The 26,613-nt window shown below is 49.7% G+C and overlaps 1 protein-coding gene across 2 annotated transcripts in view; it reads left to right on the top strand.

The window, feature by feature from the left end:
• The window catches only part of SLIT1 (slit guidance ligand 1), a 184,670-nt gene that overhangs the window by 147,896 nt on the left and 10,161 nt on the right, over nt 1-26,613 (top strand). For both annotated transcript variants that reach the window (XM_077947006.1, XM_015147856.3), the window contains 9 exons: nt 1,206-1,277; nt 4,186-4,257; nt 5,046-5,117; nt 14,684-14,847; nt 16,774-16,898; nt 17,186-17,283; nt 21,659-21,798; nt 21,983-22,076; nt 24,642-24,779. In XM_077947006.1, the coding sequence (XP_077803132.1) occupies nt 1,206-1,277; nt 4,186-4,257; nt 5,046-5,117; nt 14,684-14,847; nt 16,774-16,898; nt 17,186-17,283; nt 21,659-21,798; nt 21,983-22,076; nt 24,642-24,779 (975 nt within the window). The remainder of the gene's footprint in view (nt 1-1,205; nt 1,278-4,185; nt 4,258-5,045; nt 5,118-14,683; nt 14,848-16,773; nt 16,899-17,185; nt 17,284-21,658; nt 21,799-21,982; nt 22,077-24,641; nt 24,780-26,613) is intronic.

The following is a 26,613-nucleotide window of genomic DNA, read 5'->3' as shown; positions in this document are numbered from 1 at the left end:
GGCCTGGAGTCCACATGCTAGGCACATGGGTACCACTGTGGGGTTTCAGTGGGGAAGTGGCTGCGTCGGCTTTGCGTCATAGAGAGATTCTGTGGTGCCACCCTCATGGCAGATGGATCAAAAGGGCAAAGCAGTGGGTGAGAGATGAGGTCAGAATCCAGGCAGGAGCCCGAGAGAGAGGATGCTGGCTCAGGAGGAGGGCACATCGTGAGAGGTGACCAGGGCCACCAGCCAGGGGCGGATCAGATGGGTGGGACGAGAGGGCGGACATGTGGGCAGGCGGTGTTATGGAGCTGGAGCCTGGGGGACGGGGCATGGTGGGGAGCACAAGACGTGGACGGAGTTTGAGTGTCTGTGGGCATCAAGAGGAGGAGTTCATGAGAGGACAGGCTGGGGCCACGGGAGGGGGGCACTGCCAGCACAGGGGCATCCCCGAGGGCACCCAGATTGAACTAAAAGGGGCATAGATGGGGTTTAGCGATCCCCATGCCTCTGGGCTGAGTACGAAGGAAGCTTCTACCAGGGACTGAGGAGGCACAGCCAAAGGCCCCCGAAGACAGTCGGGAGTGGAGGAAAGCGGGTGGTGGGAGTTTTGAGAAGAGGAGAAGGGCGGTCAGTTGTGTCAGATGCCACAGGTGATGTGGAGAGGCCACGGCAGCATCCTGGGCTTGGGGCCAGTGGACCGGGTTTGAATCTGGCTCTGCCTCTGACCAGCTGGTGACCCTTCGAGAGTCACAGATCCCGCTGAGACTCTGGGTCTTTGTCAAACGGGGCTGCCCTCTCCCTCATAGGACTGCCTTGCAGGGAGGGCTTCTGAACCGGCCCGCCTAAGGTGCTGGCAGGAGAGAAAGGAGAGAGTGCTGGATCTGGTCGGGAGGCCACCGACACCCTGGTGGGAGTGTTCCCATGGTGAAAAGGGGCAGAGCCAGGCTCTGCTTGCAGAGGGGTGGGGGTAGGGGTCAGGAAATGGAGGCACCAAGCCTCCATATACCAAGTGTCCCTTATATTTGCCTGGTGTGTACCCGAGGGAGTTGAGGGAGCAGCGCAGGGCTGTAGCTAAGCAAGCACTGTGACCGGGGCTCCTCTCCACCCCTGGCCAACGTGGCTGGGGAATGGCCCTGGGCAGAGTGAGGGAGGGGAAGAAGCCCAGGAGCGTGAGCCAGGACTGAGTTCTTTCTCAACCATGATGCCTTTGCCTTTTCCAGGGACCTGAGCAACAACAAGATCAGCTCATTAAGCAATTCCTCCTTCACCAACATGAGCCAGCTGACCACGCTGTGAGTCCCAGCAGGGCTGGGGTGGGCGCCCCGGGGCCTGGGTTGTGAGTCATTCCCAAGCCCCAGCCTGTGCTGCGCGTTGCACCGCGATCCCTCACCTGCAGACGCCTTGCCCTCTGGAGAGGATGCCCAGCTCGAGAGCCTAAAAGACTTTCAAAAAACATCTTTCATTGTGAAATACAACATATGGTATATACAGAAAATGTTAATGCAAAAAATAAATAGTGCAAAAAAAAATGTACAGTTTCACAAATAATCATAAAGCTGGCACACGCGTAGATACCAAGTCAAAAATTAGGGACACTCTGCTGGGCGCGGTGGCTCATGCCTATAATCCCAGCACTTTGGGAGGCAGAGGCAGGTGAATCACTTGAGGTCAGGAATTCGAGACCACCCTGGCAAACACGATGAAACCCCGTCTCTACCAAAAATACAAAAAGTAGTCAGACGTGGTGGCACATGCCTGTAGTCCCAGCTACTCGGGAGGCTGAGGCAGGAGAATCGCATGAACCTGGGAGGCGGAGATTGCAGTGAGCCGAGATCATGCCATTGCACTCCAGTCTGGGTGACAGAGCGAGACTGTGTCTCAGAAAAAAAAAAAAAAAAAGAACAGGCTAGCATCTTGTCCCTTCCTTATCCTTATTGCTCTCTCCTCCCCTACCCCGAGGCAGCTGCTGTCCTGACTTGATGAGGATCACTTCTTTTATTTTCTTTACAGCATTACCATCGACATATGCATTTCTAAATAATATAGTCTAATTGTGTCCATTTTTAACCTTGTCCAAGTGGAATCATATGGGCAATAGTCTTTTGTATCTGGCTTCTCTTGCTTAGCATTGTCCGTGGGATCCATTCATGCCACCGTGGCAGCTGTGGTCTGTTCGCTCTCATTGCTAGCTAGTGTTCCTTTGGAGGAACAGGCCACACTTTCCTCATCCATTCTAGTCCTGGTGGATTTTGGGGTTGCTTCCGGTTTGGATTGTTGTGAGCGGTGACCCTCTGAACATTTTTTGTGGCCATATTCTAAGATATTTAAATGCTGGCTTTAATTATATTCCAAGCAATTGATCAGAACATATTACCAAGTGTCCCTTATATTTGCCTGGTGTGTAAAAGTATCTCATTCACCTTCCCCACACCTCATTTTACAGATAGAACAGTAGAGCCAGTGCCCAAAAAAGGAAGGGGCCCTGACCCAGCCATTCTCCAGGAGCAGGATGTGGGCCCAAGCCAAAATACAAAATACAAAACATTAGCCAGGTGTGGTGGCGCACATCTGTGGTCCCAGCTACTTGGGAGGCTGAGGTGGGAGGATGGTTTGAGCCTGGGAGGCAGAGGTTGCAACGAGCCAAGATCATGCCACTGCACTCCATCCTGGGTGACAGAGCTAGACCTTGTAAAAAAATTTAAAAAAAAAAAGAAAGAAAAAAGGAAAGGAAGGAAGGAAGGAAGGAAAGAAGGGAGGGAGGGAGGAAGGAAGGAAGGAAGGAAGGAAGGAAGGAAGGAAGGAAGGAAGGAAGGAAGGAAGGAAGGAAGGAAGGAAAAGAGTGCTATTCTTGCTAATCCCCTGCTCCTGCCTCTCCCAGCTCTGAGACCCGGGCAATCACTGCTCTGCTTTCTGTCACTATAGGTTAGTTTGCATTTTCTAGGGTTTTACATACAAATGGAAAAAGTCGCTTTTGCTTGGCTTCTGCACCCAGCATGATTATTTTGGGGTTCAGCGTGGTGTGGTGTTGCGTGTGCCGGTGGCTCTTTTTCATTGCTGAGCAGTGTTCCCCTGCACAGGCGTGGATGTGCCACAGTTTGCTCATCCGTCCGTCTGCTGGGGACACGCAGGTTGTTTCCAGCATGGCGCTGTTGCAAGTGTGATTCCCTTATTTATCTGCCTGTCTGCCCTGGATGGATTCAATTACTTGGAAGCATTTTGGGACAGTGGCTTAGCCTGTGGGCTCTGGAAACTGAAAGCTGTAATGAAAATCCCTTCTTAATAACTTTTTTCTTTTGAGATAGAGTCTCTCTCTGTCACCTAGGCTGGAGTGCAGTGGCATGATTTTGGCTCACTGCAACCTCTGCCTCCCAGGTTCAAGTGATTCCCCTGCCTCAGCCTCCCGAGTAGCTGGGATTATAGGCGTGTACCACCATGCCTGGCTAATATTTGTATTTTTAGTAGAGATGGGGTTTTGCCATGTTGGCCAGGCTGTTCTCAAACTCCTGACCTCAGGTGATCTGCCCACCTCAGCCTCCCAAAGTGCTGGGATTACAGGTGTGAGCCACCGGATCTGGCCCCTTCTTAATGGCTTAATAATGTGACCCCGGAGAAGTTCTTTCACCTCTCAAGGCCTCAGTGTCCTCATCTATAAGATGGGCGTAGTAACAGCACCTTCCTCTCTGTCACAGCTTTTCAACAGTAAATTATTGTAGATGACTTTGCCTGTCCACCCTGGAAGTGATCGGCTGAGACAGTGAGCTCCCCGCAGGCAGGTCCTGGTTGGGTGTCACCTTCATAGGGAACTTGCCTACGCACCTTGCTGGGGCAGCCCCTTAGGGAATGTTCTCAATCATAACAACAGCAACTCTCCTTTGTTGAGGATTGATTGGAGCCAGGCATGGTGTTAAGGGCTTCACCTGGATTTCACCCCCAGGACAGCCCTATGGAGTTGGCATTATTTTTGTCCCTATTTTACAGTCAAGGGAACTGATTGAGGCAGAAAGGGATTAGGGGGCATGCCCACGACCACCAGCTTCTCAGGGCACAGCCCAGCCCATAAGCTTGCCGGCTCCTCTGCCTCCCCTCACAGAGCCCGAGGAGGCTGCTGGGTGAGAGGGGCCTCCGCGTCCTGGGCGGTGGCTGTGCCCACGGGGGCCAGGCACTAACTCGGTGCCCTTCCTCCGCCTCCTTCCTCCACAGGATCCTCAGCTACAATGCCCTGCAGTGCATCCCGCCTCTGGCCTTCCAGGGACTCCGCTCCCTGCGCCTGCTGTAAGTCTCCTTACTCGCCATCCCGCCAGGAAATCCACCCCACCGAGGGTCCCGCCACCCACCTGGTGGACAGAAATGTTCTCATGTCTAGGGTCCACACTGTGCCGTGGTGGAATCCAGAGCGTTGTCACTTAAGCTCCTGCGGATACTCTCATTCCCAAGAAGCTAGGGCGTGCATAGGAAATGATCTGAGAAATGGGGGTTGCTGTCACCCCCAAGATGAGTTTGTGGTGTTGGCGGGGGGACATCCAAAATAAGGTGGCCCTTCATTTGCATGTGAGACTTCTGTTCAGATTTAAAAATGTTTGCAAGGGATTTGTGAACCTCTTCTATGAGTTCTCACTGGGAGGTTTTGCCCTGGGATCAAAGCCCTCGATCCGTCCATGATGATGGCCTCAGTCAGCCCACCAGGGTCAAGGTGACGTTCTCCCAGCCCTAACCTGTGGCTGGCCTTCTTAACTTCCTTACTAAGAAGAAGCGCCTCCCACTTAGGCTCCTCTGCTAAAAGAGGGAGGGCTGTGGGTGCACAGGTCCTGTTTGTAATATAAACGCGGTGTTTCAGTCCTCTGAAGGGCTGGGGGACAGGGCGGTCCACCTCAAGGGTTTCTTCCCTGTGGCCAGTGGGGCAGGGTCTCTGAGCTGGGGGCCATCTCCCTTGGGCCACTGACTGAGAGGCCTAGAGGGAAGGCCTGGCCTGTCCCGTCTCTGCAGAGGGCTGGGCCTCTCCCTCCAGCGGGTCTCCCATCTCTGTCCATGGATAAGGCACCAGCAGCCTCTTTTCTTCTCAGGTCTCTCCATGGCAATGACATCTCCACCCTCCAAGAGGGCATCTTCGCAGACGTGACCTCCCTGTCTCACCTGTGAGTACTCCAGCCCCTTTCTCTGGGTCTCTGGATTTCAACAGGACTTGGTTTCTGAGAAGACCCCACCTCCTGAGATTGTCAGAATTTGTTGCTTTTACATTGAAATTAAGCTTGTGAACTTCCCATGTGCACCTTCTGGGACTCTTATATGTCCAGTGGTTCATCAGCTACAGCAATAGAGTAGAAGAACAGTTCCTCGCAAGCAGCAGTGAAGGTTGTAATGACCATTGATCGATTGCTGTGCACTTTGCCTGCCTCAGCTAATGTGCGCCTCACAATTGTCCTACAACATAGGTACTGTGGTTCTTATTTTTCACACCAGGAAATGGATGGAGAAAAAGTGGGACGCTCGCTGGAAGCTGCACAGCTGCGGGGTGGTGGGGTTTCTGACTCCTAGGCCAGTGCTCTTAGGCGCTCCGCTGGTACTGTGCCTCCGACTTCACACAGTGGGGGATGAGCTCTGGAAATGTACTGCCCCCAATCCGTGCTGTAATTCGATATAGAACTACTTCCAAAACCATTTAGCTAGCAGTGCTATGAGAATTCTTTAAAAGCGGTGGGCTTGATTCCTCAAAAATCTCAATATAGGATTACCATATAACCCAGCAATCTACTCTAAGAGGTATATCCAAAAGAATGGAAAGCAGGGACTGAAACAGATGCATGTACACCAATGTTTGCTGCAGCATTATTCATCATAATGAAGTGGGAACAGTCTATGTCCACAGATGGTAAACAAAATGTACTATATACATACAATGGGATATTGGCCATAAAAATGATGAATTTCCGATGCGTGCTACCACACAGATGAATCTTGAAGGCATTATATTAGGTGAAATAAGTCAGACACAAGAGGATTAATATTATATGATTCCATATATATGAGGTACCATATATATGATTCTGTATATATGAGTAAAATTCATAGAGACAAAAAGTAGAATGGTGGATGCCAGGAGCTGGAGGCAGGGGCCATGGGGAGTTGGTGGTCAGTAAGCACAGAGTTCTTTTGGGGTGATGAAAACGTTTTGGAAATAGGTAGTGGTGATGTTGTACAACACTGTGAATACCATCAATGTTACTGAATTGTACACTTAAAATGGTGAAAGTGGCAAATTTCATGTGATATATATATTTTGCCATATAAAAAATAGACAAAATCAAGAAGCACTGGGCTGTGACAGGGCCATCCTAATTCTGGAGGTTGGGCAGGGCACTGAGCAGGCACACATTCTCTCCTGGCATCTCTTGGCACTACTGGCCAAGGCAGGATAGGAGAACTGTGGTCACGTGGACTATGCCTGGGACCTCAGGTGCAACTGTCTCCTTTTGCTCTCAGCCCCATCCTTAAGCCCTAAAAGGGCCTGGTGGGCAGACATACCCAGGTTGGAGAGCTTCTGGGGCCCCCAGCCACTCTTCTTGAAGTTCATTCACTCATTAGTCTCACTAGATTTTCTCTAAGGTTCACTTTTTCTGCATTTTAAACTCTAAAACCAGAGTGTATATTTAGTATGGTAATGTTCCCCACCCTTCAGAAAGCATGTTAAATCAGCGGTGCATCAAATAGCATCGGGAGATAAAATAGTAATAGGTGTTGCTCTTTGAGGGTCTGCCTGAGTCAAATACTGCACTCTACTTCATCTACAAGGTCTTGATTACCCCATGATTGAAATGGGAAGTGAGTTTTGTTTTATGCGCCAGCGCCACATGATTGGCAAGAACTGTCTTGAGGACCACACTGAAGATTCCAGGGCTGGACCTGGACTCAGTGGAAGGGGTGCAGTGATTGATTTGTAATGTCTGCCATGGAAGTGGGAGGGGTAAGGGGCTCTGTCCCAGGTGGTAGGATTTGATTTATTATTTCCATTTTACAGTCCTAGGTTCTAAAAAGTTACACAGCTTCCCTAGGATTTGAATTTAGGTGTCTCTGATTCCAAAGCTCTTTATTTATTCTTTATTGCCCTAATAAATACATCCTGGGCAACCAGAGTGACTCCAGTGCTGAAGAATTTCCTAACACAAGGTTTCTGCCCACTGTGACCGTTTGGGATCTTATAAAGAGAATTCAAAGGAAGCAGTGACTAACTCTGAGCAAGTCCAAGGGGCTTCACAGAGGAGGTACCATTTATGCTGTCATTGGAAAGGAACTAGAGTTGGCCAGTTGGAGAAAGTGAGGAAGGGCATCCTAGGAAGAGGGAGCAGCATGTGCAAAGGTGTGAACACGAAAAAATGGGATGTTCAGGGATGCTGTGTTGTCCAGCATAGGATAAAGGGTGTTTGGTTGGGGAAGGAATGTGGGGTGGGAGGAGATGAATCTGGAAAGGGACATTGGAATTCTGTTGTGAAGGACCATTTGTGCCTGCTAAGGAGTTTGCCCTTCGTTGTATACAGAAGGGGAATTGTGGGGAATTGAGTTTCAGCAAACTCCTGGAAAGCCCATGGTGACATACAGACGGTGAGTGGGATGGGAGGAGGCAGGAGTGAGCCCTGCTGGAGGTGGTGCCTCTGGACATAGGTCAGGTTGGGACAGTGTTGTTTATTGTTCCTACTGACTTGAATTCACCAGGGCTTGTTTCCATCTGTATTGGGTAATTTTTGGTTGCACGCTCATTTTTGCTGACATATCTTTAGGAATTCTGAAGAGCTAAGTTGGAGATGCTCCTCTCCAGAGAGCATTTGTGCTTGTCTCTGCTGGGCACCAGGGGCTGCTGCTACCCTGGGACCACATAGCTTTTGTTGCATACCCCTGGGCATAGCCGAGTGTCCACTTTTACTGCCCACCTTAGCCTTTTCAGCATCTAGTCTACATTTTACATCTTTGCATTCGCCCTTAATATTTCTCTTCTACTCGGGGTTTAACTGTGCAGATGCGTGGTTGGCTACCTTTTCTCCTTCCTCATGAGAACCAAATTAACACCCAAGTACATCTTGTCTCCAGCTCAAAATATACAGGTTTTGTTTTTCAAATGAGAAGTGAGCAAACAACATATGTTTTGAGCAAACCAAAAAAACCAAACCTGCAAAAACAAATTTTGAGCCTATACCCATCTATAAATTAAGACTTTCTTTAGGAGAACAGTAATATCAGGCCAGAAGCCAGATCTAGTTTCTAAGAAATAAACCAGTAAGTAAAGATCAGGTTAGCAGGACTTGTAGAAAATGGCATCAGTTTTACTGATTAAATGTGTTTATTAATTGCACCTAAGCTTAATTTCTCTACGAAATAGCATCTGTGTGAAAGAAACCTTCCGTTGTTATCAAGAAAGCTTGTGGATAAACTCTGCCCTTTATACCCAGGGTTTAAGATGGAAACAGGCAGCAGCCTGGAGGATGTGTGTATACTCATGTTCATGTGCGTGCACATATGCACGTGTAGTATTGATGTGATATATGTCATGTGCACACACACATCGGTTGTCGCCTCTGCACTCAAGACCTGCAACTCTTCCAGAAAGAGTTCTTGAGCACTTATAAGGAGTTGAAGAATGGTAAAAAGATGACACAGACCCACTGCATTCACTCCGGGCTTCATGGAAGCTGTATACAATTTGAAGGGAGGCCCTCGCACACCGCTCTATGACAAGTGATAATTGAGGGACAGCCAGGAGTTACCATCCAGTGTTCCTGGTTCCCGAAGGTGCTGATGTTACTGAGAAGCCCTGTTCCTGATCTGACTCTGGCCAGGGCCTCTCCTGTCCACTCGCAGTGTGGAGGAGGGGCGTGTGGAAGAGGGGAAGTCATCATATTTAAAATCCTTGAACTCTAGACTAATCAGGACTGGGGGCTTTAGGTTCTTGTTCTGCCATCAACTTGCAATGGGCTTTCAGACAATTTATTCTTCTCTCGAGGCCTCTTTTCTCACCTGCACCAAGTTGATTTCTAAGGTCTCACATGGTTCAAACAAGCTGTAACGATTGTGAGCACTCTTCACTGTGCTGCACTTCAATGCCCAGCACAATCGTCTGCTATTTACTTTGCAGTTAACTCATCTTCCATCTATCCATCCAGTCAGCCGTCAGCAAATATCTACTATGCACCATGTCCCAGGCTAGGGTTCCCCAGTGTCTGTCTTTGTTGCTATAATCTGGCATTTTGTTGCCTCTAATTTGCTGTAGGCTGGAAAGCTAGATGTCCAAATTCATTAAGAATTTGGCATGAAAGGAAATATGGAAGGAGTAAGTAAATTATGGCATGCCCATATGACAGAATAGCAAGTCATTAATAATGACAACACATTTATTTATTTATTTATTTATTTAGAGATGGAGTCTCGCTCTTGTTGCCCAGGCTGGAGTGCGGTGGCGTGATCTTGGCTCACTGCAACCTCCGCCTCCCGGGTTCAACCAATTCTCCTGCCTCCGCCTCCTGAGTAGCTGGGATTACAGGCGCCTGCCACTACGCCTGGCTAAGTTTTGTATTTTTGGTAGAGATGGGGTTTCACCATGTTAGCCAGGCTGGTCTCAAACTCATGACCTCAGGTGATCCACCGGCCTCAGCCTCCCAAAATGCTGGGATTACAGGCATGAGCCACCATGCCTGGCCAACACTATAACTTATTATTTGATGAAAACCAGAATAAAGTAGACTGTACACTGTGATGTACAAACATACACACAGGAAATGAAAGGGAATACACTAAAATCAAATCAGTTGCATTTATGGGATGATAGATAGTTCTTTTCTTTTTGAATTTCCTTTGCACTGAGATGTTGTGCTTTTCTCATGCTTTTAGACAGGCATTCATTCATTCACCAAACATTGACTGGTGCCTGCTAGTGCCTGACACAGCTGGGGATTTAGTGGTTTCTGCCCTCAAATGACAGTAATGCACACAGATTGATCACCTAGGAGTGGGATGGATGGTTCTGCGACTTGTGAGACAGCCAGGGGAGGCTATTTCAGTCCAGGTTACACAAGTAGGAGCCGGGTAGGGCCTTGGCATGAACAGATCAAATAGCTACTGTTTCAACTATTTCCATATTATGCCAGAGATCAACAACACAGGGTTATTTATACTTTGGCTGGGGTATAAACCTGAATCCACAGTCCTTTTGGACTGACGTGGCCTGGCTGCGGTGTCTGCCTCCCCAATCTCTGCCCACCAAATACATCTCAGTCGGGCCTTGGCTGTCCACTCTCCACTGAGTTCACAGGAGTTTTCGTCGGGAGAAATAGTCCCCAGGTGAATACAAACTACAAGTACTACCAAAGAGAGGGCAAGGCAGTCCTCAGCCACGAAAACCCAGCCTTTGGATAAATGAAAGCTTGTAATGTTGAATTCAGGTGTGGCTCAGAGTCTATTCAGTATAGAAACAAAGAAAAGCAAGTGTGGGCCAATCCAGAATTCATATTTTTGAATAGCTTTAGATGTGACTTTGCACCCATATTTTGTTGTTGTTGTTGTTTTTTGTTTGTTTTTTGAGATGGAGTCTCACTCTTTTTGCCCAGGCTGGAGTGCAGTGGCTTGATCTTGGCTCACTGCTCCGCCTCCTGGGTTCAAGCGATTCTCCTGCCTCAGCCTCCCAAGTAGAGTAGCTGGTATTACAGGCGCCTGCCAGCGCACCCAGCTAATTTTTGTATTTTTAGCAGAGATGGGGTTTCGCCATGTTGGCCAGGCTGGTCTTGAATGCCTAACCTCAGGTGATCCGCCTGCCTTAGCCTCCCAAAGTGCTGGGATTACAGGCGTGAACCATCACTCCTGGCCTGCACCCATATTTTTTTTAAGATGGAGAGAGGAGAAGGAGCACTTACATCTCAGGTGTCACTTTGCTGCCGTTTATGGAGGGACTGTAAGCCACGTCACAGGCCCTCTCATTCACATGGCCTCAGATTTCATCTTTTTGGCATTTTTCTCTAAATGAGCTACAGGATGGAAATAAGGCATTCCCAATCATCTTTCAACTTGTGGCTCATTGCTAGGCCACACTCCTTATCGTGTGCTATAAAAAAAACCTTTTGTTTTTTGAGATGGAGTCTTGCTCTGTCGCCCAGGCTGGAGTGCAGTGGCACAGTCTCGGCTCACTGTAAGCCCCACCTCCCGGGTTCATGCCATTCTCCTGCCTCAGCCTCCTGAGTAGCTGGGACTACAGGTGCCTGCTACCACGCCCGGCTAATTTTTTGTATTTTTAGTAGAGACGGGATTTCACTGTGTTAGCCAGGATGGTCTCGATCTCCTGACCTCATGATCCGCCCACCTCGGCCTCCCAAAGTGCTGGGATTACAGACGTGAGCCACCGCGCCTGGCCAAAATATACTTTTAAATAAATTGTGTATTTATCTTTTGAATCACATACTTTTGTGACATCACACTTTTTATTAGTATAAAAATACTAATCTGGTGAGTACAAACATTTTACCATTTTTGAATTCCTGTTATCTTAAAAAGTCTTTGTTTTTCTAAACACACTGGAACTTCAGAAAAAAATCACCCATCCCATTAGCCAGGATGGATACTGTCAGCAATAAGGAAAGAAAAAATGAAACACATGCCAAAGTCGAACCTGCTCTCTTTTCTGAGCTGTGTTGTTCCCTCGGCACCTCTTTTAGGTCATGCGTGCTTGTCTGTCTTCTCCCTCTAGGTTGCAGGCTCTTTACTGAAACATGAAGTGACCCCCAGAGATATTAAGGGAGCCACTCAAGGTCGCCCAGGCATGGGGCAGCTGCGTGGGGGCCGGAGTCCCGGTCTTGTTCAACCTGCTTTATAAGATAGTGAGTCATCAGCTGAGCTATTCTGGGGAATTCCTGCTCAGAGCCACTGCTGCTTTAATCAGGCTGTACAGGTCTCAAGGGGAACTGCTTCCTCTGTCCTGCCCAGAAACAGGTGGAAAATGGCAGGGCATCCATTGGTTCCTTAGTCAATGTGCCCATTCTCATTCACGTTATTTAGCCTTATATTTTCAAAATAATGTAGATATCAATGAACTTTAGGCATAAGGCGTTGATTTTCCTATTTGCTGAGTCAGAGAACTCTGGCCCACCTTTCCTTCCCTCTTTCCCTCCCTCCCTTCCTTCCTTCCTCTCTTTCTCTTTCTTTTCTTTTTCTTTTTCTACTGAGTTTCAGTCTTGTCGCCCAGGCTGGAGTGCCGTATCACGATCTCAACTCACTGCAGCCTCCGCCTCTTGGGTTCAAGTGATTCTCCTGCCTCAGCCTCCCGAGTAGCTGGGACTACAGGCATGCGTCACCATGCCTGGCTAATTTTTGTACTTTTAGTAGAGATGGGGTTTCACCATTTTGGCCAGGCTGGTCTGGAACTCCTGACCTGAGGTGATCCACCTGCCTCGGCTTCCCAAAGTGCTGCAATTACAGTCATGAGCTACTGCGCCCAGCCAGAACTCTGGCTCTTTCTTACCCTCAAATCCATGTTTTGTCCATCTCTAAGTCTCTCATGTGGTTTAGTGGAGAGATTCTGAGCTTGCCCATCAGATCGGTAAGAAACAAAGGGGTTGGCAGTATGTCGGTGCAGGCATGAGAGCAGGCCCAGCCTTGTACTGATGGCCAGTGTAAGTGGATACAACCTTTGTGGGTGGGGGTGGGCTATTAGCATATTACATGTGCTTCCTCTGTCCCCCAAATCCTACTCCTAGTCATCTATTCTAAAGAAATACACCACCCAAAGAGGAGCCAGGCGTAGTGGCTTACGCCTGTAATCTCACCACTTTGGGAGGCTGAGGTAGACGGATCACTTGAGGCCAGGAGTTTGAGAACAGCCTGGCCAACATGGCGACACCCCCATCTCTACTAAAAATACAAAAAAAAAAAAATTAGGTGGGCATGGTAGTGCACGCCTGTAATCTCAGCTGCCCAGTAGAATAAGGTACAAGAATCACTCGAACCTGGGAAGCAGAGGTTGCGGTGAGCTAAGATCATACCACTGCACTGCAGTCTGGGCCACAGAGTGAGACCCTGTCTCAAAAAAAAAAAAAAAAAACAAAGAGGCACGTATTATGTATGTTCACTGCCATTGGAAAGAACCAGAATGTCCAGCAACAGGGACGCTGTCCACTGTGCCGTGGGGTATCCGCTCTGGGATATTGCAGAACAGTTGGACACAATGAGATAGATGCTTATATGCTGACCGGGAAGATTCCCGAGACGTGCTGTTTAGTGACAAGGAGCAAGCTGCTCAGTAGTGATGTGATTTGTAAGGAGGAGCCATGTGTGTACGTGTGGAAAGGCCTGGAAGGCTGTACATCCGAGTATGGTGACCCTGTGACCATGTGCCCCTTTGTGGAGGGCAGTGACAGTGGGGTGTAGACTTTTATTTTTTGTAATGTGAATGTATCACAATTTATATAACCACTCCCCACTGATGAACATGGGATTTCCAGTCTTTCCATTACAAATAAGACTGTTGCACAGATGTCTTTATGTGTGCCTGCAGGTAAACGCCCAGAAACAATGGCTGGATCAGAAGGCAAGTGCATGAGTCATATGATAAGTGTCACACAATTCCCCTCCACGGGCGCTCTACCATTTTGCACCCCCATCAGTAACACAGGAATGTGCCTTCAAAAAAATTGAGGTGAAATTCACATAATATCGAATTAGCCGTTTTTTAAAAAGTGTGCAACTCAGTGGCATTTAATCATTCACAGTGTTGTGCAGGGTGGACACTTTGTCTGCGATGTTTGAGAGTGGCTGACAGTGAGAATGCACTCATGTGTTCTGTTTAATTAAAAATGAAAAGAAAAATAAAAGAGCATGGGCTTCGGAGGCAGACAGTGGCGCATCTGGATCCAGGGGCTGTCCTTCGCTAGTTGTGTGACCCCAGGGAAATTACTTATTCCATAGGAGGCTCGGTGCCCACGTCTTTGAGATGGAGAGGAGAAAACTTGCGCAGTGGAGCTGATGAGATGATTCGGTGCACAAACACAGGAAAAGCAGCTGTCTCATTGCAGCGGTCGATGTGGGTTGCTTTCTCCCCATGCACATTAGAGGCTCTGGCCCCAACAGCATGGCCCCAGCAGCTGCCTGCTTCTCTGTGTGATCTTAGGCAAATTCCTCAGCCTTTTTGAGCCTCAGTTTCTGCACATGTAAAATGGGGATAGTAGTGCGTGGGGATGACTAAGTGAGACAATGCATATGCAGTGCTTGAACCAGCACTGGCAGCTGGGTGCAGTGGCTCACACCTGTAATCCCAGCACTTTGGGAGGCTGAGGTGAGTGGATAACCTGAGTTCAGGAGTTCGAGACCAGCCTGATCAATATGGCGAAACCCCGTCTCTACTAAAAATATAAAAATTAGCTGGGCTTGGCAGCGTGTGCCTGTAATCCCAGCTACTTGGGAGGCTGAGACAGGAGAACTGCTTGAACCTGGGAGGTGGAGGTTGCAGTGAGCTGAGATTGCGCCACTGCACTCCAGCCTGGGCGACAGAGCGACACTCCATCTCAAAAAAAAAAAAAAAAAAAAAAAAAAAAAGAGAAGCAGCACTCGCTACACAGTAAATGCTCACAAAATGGAGGCTAAGATTTTTGCCAGTCCCTGGTGCAGTGCCTAGGTTTCCAATGGGCGAGGGACCCCATGAAGCTGTAATGCCTGCTTCTCTCTGCTTTCTGCTCAGGGCCATTGGTGCCAACCCCCTATATTGTGACTGCCACCTCCGCTGGCTGTCCAGCTGGGTGAAGACTGGCTACAAGGAACCGGGCATTGCCCGCTGTGCTGGGCCCCTGGACATGGAGGGCAAGCTGCTCCTCACAACGCCTGCCAAGAAGTTTGAATGCCAAGGTGAGCCTAGGAGCGCGGCCCCTGCTGCTGGGGGCCCACGGAACTGGCCCAACACTGCAGGGCCTTCCTAACATGCCTGTGTCCCTGTGGCGACTGCTGGGCAGGGAGTCAGGGGACAGGAACAAGCCACCTGCGGCTTGATGACTGCCTTCCAGTCCTGACATATCATGGACAAAAAGAGCCAGGCAGAAAAATCCCAGGCCGTCAGGGCTGTAATCCCTCCCTGTGGTTACATAAGGAAAATAAAAATAGCAGCGGTGTTTCTGGGAGCTCCAAGCCTCGCAGCAGAGCATGCGCTCAGACCTCCCTTTGGTAGGAATTGTGTTCAGCAGTTAACTTAGACCTCTCTCAGTCCCTGGTGGAGCAGGGGACCCAGCAGCCACTCTCCCGACGTTTACAGAAATGCAGAGCCAGAGTGTCACTGGAGGCTGGTTCCGGCTTTGCCCTGGGACGCTCCACTGTGGGCATGTGTAAATACTCATTCAGGGATTGAGTGACGGCCCAAGCCCCAGAAGCCCTGCTGAGCACAGACAGGTGGCTGAGTGGCCGCCGGGGCTGGGCTTTATGTGCAGGGGTACAGCGGGGGGGAAGACACTGGAGGCCATGGAGCACGGCCCCTGCCCTCTGCAAGCTCAGAGGCCACCGTCGGAAATGAAGCTGACAGCTGTAGGTTAATGAGGAGGCCCTGGGCCACCCTGCGTGCAGGATGCTGTCACAGCCTAACGGCTCAGAGGGGCCTGATCTGCGGCTTGGCTGTTGGGAGCAAGTCAATTTATGCTGAAACATTTGCTCTGTGTTTATTTAATGGGGTGGGATTGGTGCTGGTGAGAAGGGGTTTTGTTTTGTTTTATTATTTTTATTGAAAGAGAACACACACACATTAAAGTACACAGATCATGAGTGAATGGGTTGCTGAAGTTTCACAAGCTGAACTCACCCAGGTAACTTGCACCTGGATCAAGAAACAGAACTCCAGCTGGGCGTGGCGGCTCACACCTGTAATCCTAGCATTCTAGGAGGCTGAGGTGGGAGGGTCGCTGGAGCCCAAGAGTTCGAGACCAGCCTGGGCAACGTGGAGAGACCCTGTCACTACAAAAAATTTTTTTTTAATTAGCTGGGCATGGTGGTGTGTGCCTCTAGTCCCAGCTACTGGATGGAGATGGAAAGATTGCTTGAGCCCAGGTCGTTGAAGCTGCAGTGAGCCATGTTTGCGCCAGTGCATTGCAGCCTGGGTGACAGAGTAAGACATTGTCTAAAAAAATAAATAAATAAAAATAAAGGAAAAAAAAGGAAACAGAACCCCATCTTCACCCCAGAAGTCTGTCATGTGTCCTAGTCACTGCTGAAAAGTTTGTATTTCTGCTTATGCTCATGCCTCTTCAGCAGGAGCAATATTCCACCCCTTCTAGAAGGCATCTTCCAGGGAAGCCTGAGTTCACTGGTCTTCCTATTTAGTCTCCTGAGATCCTGCTGCCACTCACGAGTGGCGTCCCAGGTGGCCTGGCTGTCGGCTCCTCTGGTTACCTCTACAACCAGTGCATCCTGGAGATGCTGGAGGGCCTGCTGTAGCAGGGAGGTGGGGGAAAATGATCCTCCCTGGCTCAGGTGTGGAGGGGAACAACTCCTGCTCCCTGGTGTGGCCAACCTGCAGAGCCGAGCTTGGGCACGGTGCTCACAGAGTCACCGTCTCCTCTCTGCCAAGGTGGCCACCTTCTGTCCTCCTAGTCAGCAGGTGTCAGGCTAGGGTCATTGCCTCAGAAGGGCATGAGGGGAAAGAGGAAGGGCTGGCTGACTTCGGTGGTAGCGACTGTGCCCTTCTTACATGGATCGTGCGGCCCTAATGGCCACGGTGCACAGCGCCCGCTCTGTGCCCAACCCTGTGCTGCCCACCCCTCCCCCTGCACTAACATCCTCCCCTTGCTACAGGTCCCCCAACTCTGGCTGTCCAGGCCAAGTGTGATCCCTGCTTGTCTAGTCCGTGCCAGAACCAGGGCATCTGCCACAACGACCCCCTTGAGGTGTACAGGTGTGCCTGCCCCAGCGGCTATAAGGTGAGTGGAGGCAGATGCCGGGGAGGAGGAGGGCTCCTCCTGTGCACTGCAGGGCTGTCCCCAGGGCCCGGAGCACCGCCTGACTCAGAGCAGATGCTTGAGTGAACCAGTAATCAGTGACTTAACATATGAATGAATGAAAGAATTAATTAATGGAGTGGACGAATGAATGAATGAAAACAAGTAACTCCTGGGACAGGGAGAGGCTGAGCTGCTGAGGGTCTGGCTGGCTGTGGGCTCATACTACCGGGTCTCCCTGGGGTCCCCATCACTGACTTTCCCCCCAGGGCCGAGACTGTGAGGTGTCCCTGGACAGCTGTTCCAGTGGCCCCTGTGAAAACGGGGGCACCTGCCATGCACAGGAGGGCAAGGATGCCCCGTTCATGTGAGTTACCTGGAGGGGCAGGAGCCTGGTGAGTGCTGATGGGTCCAGCACCTGTGCTTCAGGGCCCTCCTTTCCCTCAGGGATGGCCCAGACCTTCTGTGCCCTGGAGGGAGGTGGAGGCGCACGGTGGGGGGCAGGCATGTACTCCAAATCATAGCCAGAGGGCTCTCCAAGCTCACTGGGCCAACCCCTTCCTTGCCCAGATGCGGTGGGAGCACAGAGAGACCAGTGGATGCCTGAGCCATACAGCTCCCCAGCTCCAGGGTTGACCAGGGCTTGGAGTGGGCTCTGCTGCCTCCTGCTCCAGGCCTTCTTCCTGCTCCTACCAGGTGCCATGGGGGCCTTTTTGAAGGCACTGGGAATCCATGGCCAAAGCATACACAGTGCAGTGCCAAGGACCACAGCAGGGGTGTTTGAAATTCCTATAAATTTCCATTCAGGCTGGGCGCGGTGGCTCACGTCTGTAATCCCAACACTTTGGAAGCCTGAGGTGGGTGGATCACGAGGTCGGGAGTTTGAGACCAGCCTGGCCAACATAGTGAAACCCCACTTGTCCTAAAAATGCAAAAATTAGCTGGGTATGGTGGTGGGCACCTGTAATCCCAGCTACTCGGGAGGCTGAGTCAGGACAATTGCTTGAAACTGGAAGGCGAAGGTTGCAATGAGCTGAAACTCTGTCTCCAAAAAAAAAAAAAGAAAGAAAAGAAAATTTCAATTCATCCCAAAGCCTCCAATCTCCCTCGAACAGCCTGCTCCTGACCGTGCTGCCTGCAGGCAGGGACCTGGCCAGCCCCCTCAAGCTGCCACCCTGAGCCCCTGAGACACAGCTGGGGCTGCCACTGGGTGGGTGAGGCCTGTCCAGAGGTGGGAGCCAAGGGCTGTTTGCTTTCTCTGGGATTCCCCCATCTCATGAGTCACACTGGGCACTGTGGGAGGGGATAGCCCTCTGGCCCTGCCCTTAGCAGCCCATTTTCTGCTGTTCAGTGAAGGGGCCAGCCCTAATGACCCCATCTCTTAAGTCCTTCCAGAGCTGACATCACAACGCAAGCCCCTCCCACTGGCTGCTTCCCCCAGGACCGCCCAACGAGCCCCACCCTCCCAGAGCTTTTCTGAGGAATACATAGTATTTAGTTGCTGAAAGTAAATTGCTGGCACAATACATTGGCTCTTCAGAAAATGATGTTGAATCTGGGGGCAGAAATGGCTGAGCCTGCCTCTGCATACCCAAATTACCAGATGTAAAAATGAATCACTAAATGGCCTCTCTTCCCCCGGTTGCCTTGGAAACGGCGTCCTTACACTCTGCGCCTAGCTTCCTCTGAGCAGCTCCCTGGGTGCGCCCTCCTCATTCCTGAGATGCCTCAGCTGGGGGCTGAAAGGACACCCCCTTCACCCTGAGATGGGGAGATGGGGCATCTCTCATCTCACCGCCTTACAGACTGGGGGCTGGGGGAGTGGGCTCTCCAGGTGGAAAGGGGGTGCCTCCACGAGTTACCCCTCAACCCCGAGGCTCTCTGGGGCGCCTGTTATCCCCTGACCTGTGTCCACTCCCACTATCCTGCCCAGCTCCTACCACAGGCCACTTTCTGAAATGCGAAGCTGACCCTGTCACCCCAGCTTAAAACCCTGCTGCTGGTCCCCTCCAGCCTTCAGGGAAAAAAATTTAACCGCAGACCATTTCCTACAATAGTGTCTTTTTACTCACAGACTCCCCAAACACATTCTAAAAACTAAACACTCCCTCACACATCCTTAGATTGACAGCTAAAATTTTCATTGTAAGTTTTTCATTGCCAAGGAGGTAATTTTCCAGATATTGTAAATATTATTAACATTTAAAAATAAAACTATCGCTTTATTTGGGAGGCTGAGGTGGAAGGGCCTTAAGACCAGTAGTTGGAGACCAGCCCGGGGAACATGGCAAAATCCCCATGGCAAATCCCATCTCTACAGACAATTAAGAATTAGCCAGGTATAATGGCGAGTGCCTGTAGTCCCAGCTTTTCAAGAGGCTGAGGAGGGAGGATCGCTTGAGCTCAGGAGGTCGAGGCTGCAGTGAGGTATGATCACACCACTGCACTCCAGTCTGGGCAACACAGTGAAACTGTCTCTAAAATAAAAAAAAATTAAGTTTTAAAAATATGACATTAAATCACTCTTTTATCATTCTCTAATGCAATCTAAACAGCATATCATTTTGACACTTTTTTTTTTTTTTTTTTTTGAGACAGTCTTGCTCTGTCACCCAGGCTGGAGTGCAGTGGCAAGATCTCGACTCACTGCAACCTCCGCCTCCTGGGTCCAAGTAATTCTCCTGCCTCAGCCTCCCAAGTAGCTGGGACTACAGGCATGCACCACCACACCCGGCTAATTTTTGTATTTTTAGTAGAGATGGGTTTTCACCATGTTGGCCAGGCTGGTCTCGAACTCCTGACCTCAAGAGATCCAACCACCTTGGCCTCCCAAAGTGCTGGAATTACAGGCATGCGCCACCACACCTGGCCAATTGGACACCATTTTAAAATGACACAAACAAGTTCTTCTTTAACAGTTGAACATTTTACCTTGTTCTTTTTTCTCCTCTAACTAGTATTTTATTTTACTCTTTACCCTCCTGTCTTTTTTTTCTAACCGAATATATTTTTATGCTAGAGTCTTTTCTTGAGTACTCTGTCCCCAACATGGGTACACGTAAGGTAAAACTTAAAGTTTTTTTCGTATTTCTCATCACTATAAGCTTCTGATTTAAAGTTTCTTTTGCAGTGAGTTATCCCTACAATAATTTGAAATGACATAACTGTATTATGGAATTGGGTTGAAGATTATTACACATAGAAGGAAAATTTTATTAGAGTGTCTCTCTCTTAATGAGATGGATCGGGTGCTTTTTCGTTCTTTTCTTCTCTCAGCTGGCATATGGGTGCATGTTGCCGAATGAGAGAGGACACAGTGGTTGATCTTCCCCTGTTTCGTTTTGTTTTTATAGATATACATGCTGGGAAAGTTTGTTCATGTAAATAAACTGGTGAGATTAGGAGTTTTATTATAGCCATGTCACTTAATTCTTTGAAAGCCCTCCCAGTTTATATGCCAAATCTCCACAGTGACCTGTCATCAAGATTATTTTTAATGTTCTATCAGCTGACAGTTCCATGAGGCCTTCCTTCGATTACTTCCAGTGCACAGACCTGGAAACCTCTTGACTTAGATTGCATGTATTCATTCACTTTCTAAACATCAGGATTCCTAGCTGCCCCTTTATTTGGTGCCTGGAAGCATGCCCACCTTTCTACCTGTAGGGCTTGTCCCATCACCCCCCAGTCTGTAAGGGCTGGGGCTGGGACAGATGCCACCATTTTAGAGTTTAGGGAGGAGCTCGTGCAGATATTTGAAGATCTGGAAATTAATTTCTTGGACCTCTCTCTGATTCACACACCCCTTGGAAACCTTGGCTGCCCCAGGGGAAGGTGTATCCTGGTTTGAAGGTCACTGATCCCCAGGGCCCCTCATGACCAGGCTCCTGCTCACGGCAGCCCTTTGCTCACCGTGCCTGAAGTCTGTGCTCCGGAAGTATTGGACTGTGTGGATGGGCAGGGCCCCTGGAGAAGACTGGCTGTGGGGTTCCCTTCCACTCCAGGCTTTTTTTTTTTTTTTTTTTTTTTTTTTTTTGAGACAGAGTCTTGCTCTGTCTCCCAGGCTGGAGTGCAGTGGCGTGATCTTGGCTCACTGTAACCTCCCCCTCACAGGTTCAAGCAATTCCCCTGCCTCAGCCTCCTGAGTAGCTGGAATTACAGGCACATGCCACCATGTCCAGCTAATTTTTGTAATTTAGTAGAGACAGAGTTTCACCATGTTGGCCAGGCTGGTCTCCAACTTCTGACCTCAGGTGGTCCACCTGCCTTGGCCTCCCAAAGGGCCGGGATTACAGGCGTGAGCCACCGCGCTTGGCCACTCCAGGCTTTTACGCACACCTCTGCCCCAGTCACCTTCCTCCCCTTCCTGCTCTCCCTTGTCAGGGTCCTTGGCTAATTCATCACCTCCTCCAGGAAGCCTGCCCTTATCACTCTGTGCCAAGGAGGAGCCAGGTGTCTCCTGCCCCTCTGTGCCACCTCCCTGGCTTCAGTGCTTACACCATCCTGGTCCTCACTACCTCTCCTCTCACCACCCATCTCCTCTAGCCTCCCCACTAGACTGTGAGTGAATCCCATGAGGGCAGGGTCAGTCTTGGTCACCTCTAACCCTGCCCAGCACCTGGCAAGGGCCTGACCCGGAGTAGGGACCCTAACTCTGTGGAATGGTGATATTGACCAGTAGCCACAGGCTTCCACCAGTGTTCCAGGAGGGCTGTCTCTCCATCCTCCCATTCCCCGCACAGGTGCTCCTGTCCCACCGGCTTTGAAGGACCAACCTGTGGGGTGAACACGGATGACTGTGTGGATCACGCCTGTGCCAATGGGGGTGTCTGTGTGGACGGCGTAGGCAACTACACCTGCCAGTGCCCCGTGCAGTATGAGGGTAAGCGCGCCAGGGCAGCAGTGTCCGGGGGACGTGGGGGACAGAGACAGCCCTGAGCCCCCAGGCCCAGGAGTGGAAGGGGGTCCCTGCCTCAGTGTCTGCAGGAGGATTCCTGTGGGTCTGGCCACCCAGCAGAGCACAGGAGAGCAGCTTCTTTCCTGCCCCTTGCTCGTTCTTTCCCCAGGAAGGGCCTGTGAACAGCTGGTGGACTTGTGCTCTCCGGATCTGAACCCGTGTCAACACGAGGCCCGGTGTGTGGGCACCCCGGACGGGCCCAGGTCAGTGTTGCCCCTTTCCAGGGCCAGGGAGGAGCTCGGGCCCCTGAGTCAGACTGGATTCCAGTCTGGGCTCCGCACCCCACCCTCATTTCCTCATTTGTCCAGTGAGTTTGGTCTCAGCCCTACAGGGTTCCTGAGAATCCATGCGGGGTTGGGGTAGAGGGGTGATGTGCCCAGCTTTGTGGCCACAGAGACCTGGGTTTGCAGCCTGACCCTGAATGTGTCAGTTGCCTGCCCTGAGCTTGTTTTCTCATCTGTAAACTGGGCGCAACAGTAGCTTCCTCCTGGGGTGGCTGCAAGGGTAAGATGAGAAAATGCATGGAAAACGCTTAGCTCCAGGTCTGGCATCTGTGAAGTGCTCCAGGCTATTATTCCAGATCCACCATTTCTTATCCCCAATTACAAAATCCACAAAGTTCAGGAAAGCATCCCATCTCATGGCCAAATCTTATCTGACCTGGACGTATTTGGTAACAAAAGCTGCCCTGCACTGGTATGAGATTGCTTTTTGTTGTTATTCATCCCATGTAATGTGAACATGTGTAGATTTTGTGGCAGAAATGTGAATAAGTCTGATTATGAGGTTGCCTCAGCTCCTACCAGTAGGTTGTGTAATATGCATTGTCTGACCTTACCAAAATCTAAAAAGTGTTGAATTCCAAAACCTGTCTGTCCCAGGAGGTTTGGGTAAAAGTTGTCGGTCTGTATTTTCATCATGGTTGTTATCGGCATATGTGAAAGTGTTTGTTACTTGAAGACTGCTTTATAAAGGTCACACATTTTTAAAATAATGCTTCCCACTGCAGTTTTGCAAACATAGTCTCATTTCTGGGACCTCCCCATTCCACCAGTCAGGCCAGCAAGGGGTGGTCAGGGCAGAGTTTCCTGGGGCTTGTGGCTGAGGGACCCAAGCCCAGGGACTCGGATGGAGTCCCCCAGGAGCCCCCTGTCTAACTGGAGCAGCCTGAGGCCCATGACAGGAAGCAAGAGTCCAGGATTGTTGAGGCCTGGTTCCACGGTCGATGGGCCCACAAGAGCCTCCATCCAAATGGTGGATGGACACTGTACTCCTGCGGGGGCTCCCAGGGGTGGGGCTTGGCAGGCAGACCAATCAGCAGTGGTAGATTGGGCAGCATGCGCCCTCCTTGGAGGGTGGGATAAGGCAGGACTGCACATTGTCCAGCCTGGAGCTGCTAGCACAGTCGCTCAATCACCAAGGGTAAGCACTGTGCTTAGCTCCGGACCCGGGGCTGTGGCACACAGTGGAGTGTTGAGTGCGTGTTCTCTTAACTGCCTGTCCTGGTAGAAAAACAGAACTGACATGCTCAGCTGTGCCTGGCATTACCAGCAACCCAAGACACATATCCAATATATAGTCATTAAATGAATGAACGAGTAAGTGGTGGCTTAGCTACTATAACATTTTTCAGACTGTAACTCCAGACTCATTAGTAGATTGTGATCAATTGGATATAAAGGGAGCCCCAGCCCCTGTTTAATATTAATGTCAAGACTAACATTAAAAGATGAAACAAAGTATCAGAGAGCAACATGCCATCTTATATAATAAGGATAATCGGTATTGTTGTATGAATCTGGTTTCGAGTGTGTGTGTGTGTGTGTGTACATACTGGGCTTGAAAGTATTTCTTATAGCCCGAAAAACACTGGACAAGGAAATGAGTAAAAAACCCAGGCAAGAGCACCCATCTGCCAGGTTGCGTGATTGAGCTTCAGAGTTAGGAGTTTAGAAGGAGATCAGACAAGGGGACTGCTCAGTGAGGGCTGGAGTGCTCTCTGGAGGCTTCCTGGAGGAGGTGAGCTGGCTGGACCATGCTGGGAGAAAGGAGACAGTATTCTGGAATCCACGGGTGTGAAGGCAGGGAAGTGCTTGGTGAGGTGAGTTTGGTGTCGGGGGATCAGGAGGCCTGTAGGACAGAGAGCAAGGCCATTACTAGAAAGGACTACTGGAGTGTCCTTCATTTATTTGATAGGCAGACAGTAGCCCAAAGGGAGTGTTTTGGGCCAGCAGTGAGGCATGGTGGGAGCTGGGAAGCTGGGGGCTGACCTGAGGTCAAGGCACCCACTGAGCAGGGGGCACTAGCCCTGCTGAGGACTGGGAGGCTGGGGAAGGAGGAGTGGGGGAGTCTGTGGAGCTCAGCCACGTGGTAGCGGGTCCTGGGAGAACAGGGAGGGTGCAGCTGAGCCGCTGGAGAGGTCGGGAAGGGGCTGACACTTGGCCTTGGAAGTGCTGTTGCTGGTGAGGGTGGGTCCTCCGTGACAAGACTCCATCTCCCCCTGCCACTGGGGTCTACTCTTTCAGCCCCAGGCCTCTACCTCAAGTCCACGTGAGCTCTCTTCTCCTACTAGGAAAGGCTCCCAGGATGGGCTGGGGCCCTTTTAGATCCAGAGCTCTGTGTGACCTCCTGGAGATCCCCACAGCCTCAGTGGAACTTGAGGTTCTCCCTCACATGTACAGACTGTGTGTGGGGAGCCCTGGTGCATCCCTGGCCTCCCAGGCTCCGTGTAGCTGACCCCCCAACTACCCATGCCCCCCCCACACCAGGTGTGAGTGCGTGCCAGGTTACGCAGGTGACAACTGCAGCGAGAACCAGGATGACTGCAGGGACCACCGCTGCCAGAATGGGGCCCAGTGTATGGATGAAGTCAACAGTTACTCCTGCCTCTGTGCTGAGGGTTACAGGTGAGTGGCCCCTGGACACACTAGGAGTGACTCCTTGTGGCTGTCAGCCCCTGGGGTGGCAGGAGCCTCCAGCCATGCGAAGGAAAGGGGTATGGGTCAGAGCCTGGGAGTTGGATGCTGGGGTTTTAACCATGGCTCTGCCAGTCACCAGCTGTGCAGCCTTGGGAAAGTCATGTAACTGCCCAGGGCCTAGGCAGAGGACCCCTAACCTGTTTGGTGCAGGGGGTGAGAGGTGGGTGCAGATGACAGGGCAGTGTGCTGTCACTTATCTGCCTAGCTGAGCCTCTGAAGACATGTCCTGCCACAAAGGTTATCTACCAGCCCACTGGGCTCCCCTGGGAGGTTGGAGGGCCCACCCTCTCTCCAGCCACCCATATCCCATGCTCCGCTCACTCATTTGTTAAAAAATAGCTTTACTGAGATATAATTCACGTAGCATACAGTTTATTCAGTTCCATGTAAAATTCCATGACTTTTAGTTTATTCCCAGAGTTGTACATCCATCACCACCATCGATTTTGAACATTTTCATTTTCCCCAAAAAAACCTCATACCCCTTATCTGTCACACCAGCCCCTCTTCTATCCCAGCTCCAGGCAACTACTAATCTCCTAATATTTGTGTCTATATATCTGCCTGTTCTGGGGATTTCCTGTAAGTCGAATCGTCGTACAATCTGTTGTCCTTTGTGACTGGCTGCTTTCACTGAGCATCATGTTTTGAGGTTCATCCGTGTGGTAGCATGTGTCAGCACTTCATTCCTTCTTATGGCTAAACAGTGTTCTGTTGTATGGACATAACCACATTTTGTTTACCCACTCATCAGTTGATAGGCTTTTAGGTTGTTGCCACTTTTTGGCTATAATGAAGACTGATCTTATCAACATTTGTGTACAGGTTTTTATGTAGACATACATTTTTAATTATCTGGGATATATACCTAGGAGTGGATTTTCTGAGTCATATGTTAACTGTATGTTTAACTGTTTGAGGAACTACCAAACTGTTTTTTCCTAATGGTTGCACCATTCCCACCACCAGTATATGAAGGTGTGAAGTGGTAGCTCATTGTGGTTTTGATTTGCATTTCCTCAGTGGCCAATGATGTTGAGCATCTTTTCGTGTGCTTATTAGCCACTTAAAAATATCTTTTTTGGAAAAAAAATTCTATTCAAGTTCTTTGCTCATTTTGAAATTGAGGTATTTGTCTTTTTGTTATTGAGTTGTAAAGGCTTTTTATATATTCTAGACAAGCCCCTTATCAGATATATGTTGACAAGTATTTTCTCCCATTTTGTTGGTTGTCTTTTCTTGATAATGCACAAAAGTGTGTAATTTGGGTACATCTAGTTTATTTTTTATTTTGTTGCTTGTGTTGTGGGTATCCTAAGAAACTGTTGCCTAATCCAAGGTTATGAAGATTTATACCTATGTTGTCTTCTAAGAGTTTTATAGTTTTAGCTCTTATATTTAGGTCATTGATCCATTTTGAGTTAATTTTTATATTTGGTGTGAGGTAGAGGGCCCCACTTCATTCTTTTGCATGCAGATATACAGTTGTACTAGCACTATTTGTTGAAAAGATAATTCTTTCCAGTTGAATGGTCATGGCACTCTTGTCAAAATCAACTAACTTTAAATGTGAGGATATTTCTGGACTCCAAGTTCTATTCCATTAATCTGTATGACTGTCCTGATGCCAGTACCACACTTTCTTGATTACTGTAGTTTTTGTAATATATTTTGAAATTAGGAAGTGTGAGTCCTCCCAGTTTGTTTTTCTTTTTAAAGATTGTTTTGGCTATTCTGAGTCCCTTGAATTTCTGTATGAATT

This window comes from Macaca mulatta, chromosome 9 (assembly GCF_049350105.2).
Source record: "Macaca mulatta isolate MMU2019108-1 chromosome 9, T2T-MMU8v2.0, whole genome shotgun sequence".
NCBI lineage: Eukaryota > Metazoa > Chordata > Mammalia > Primates > Cercopithecidae > Macaca > Macaca mulatta.
The sequence above is the reverse complement of the archived record's forward strand: the minus strand, read 5'-3'. Positions and strand labels throughout refer to the sequence as shown.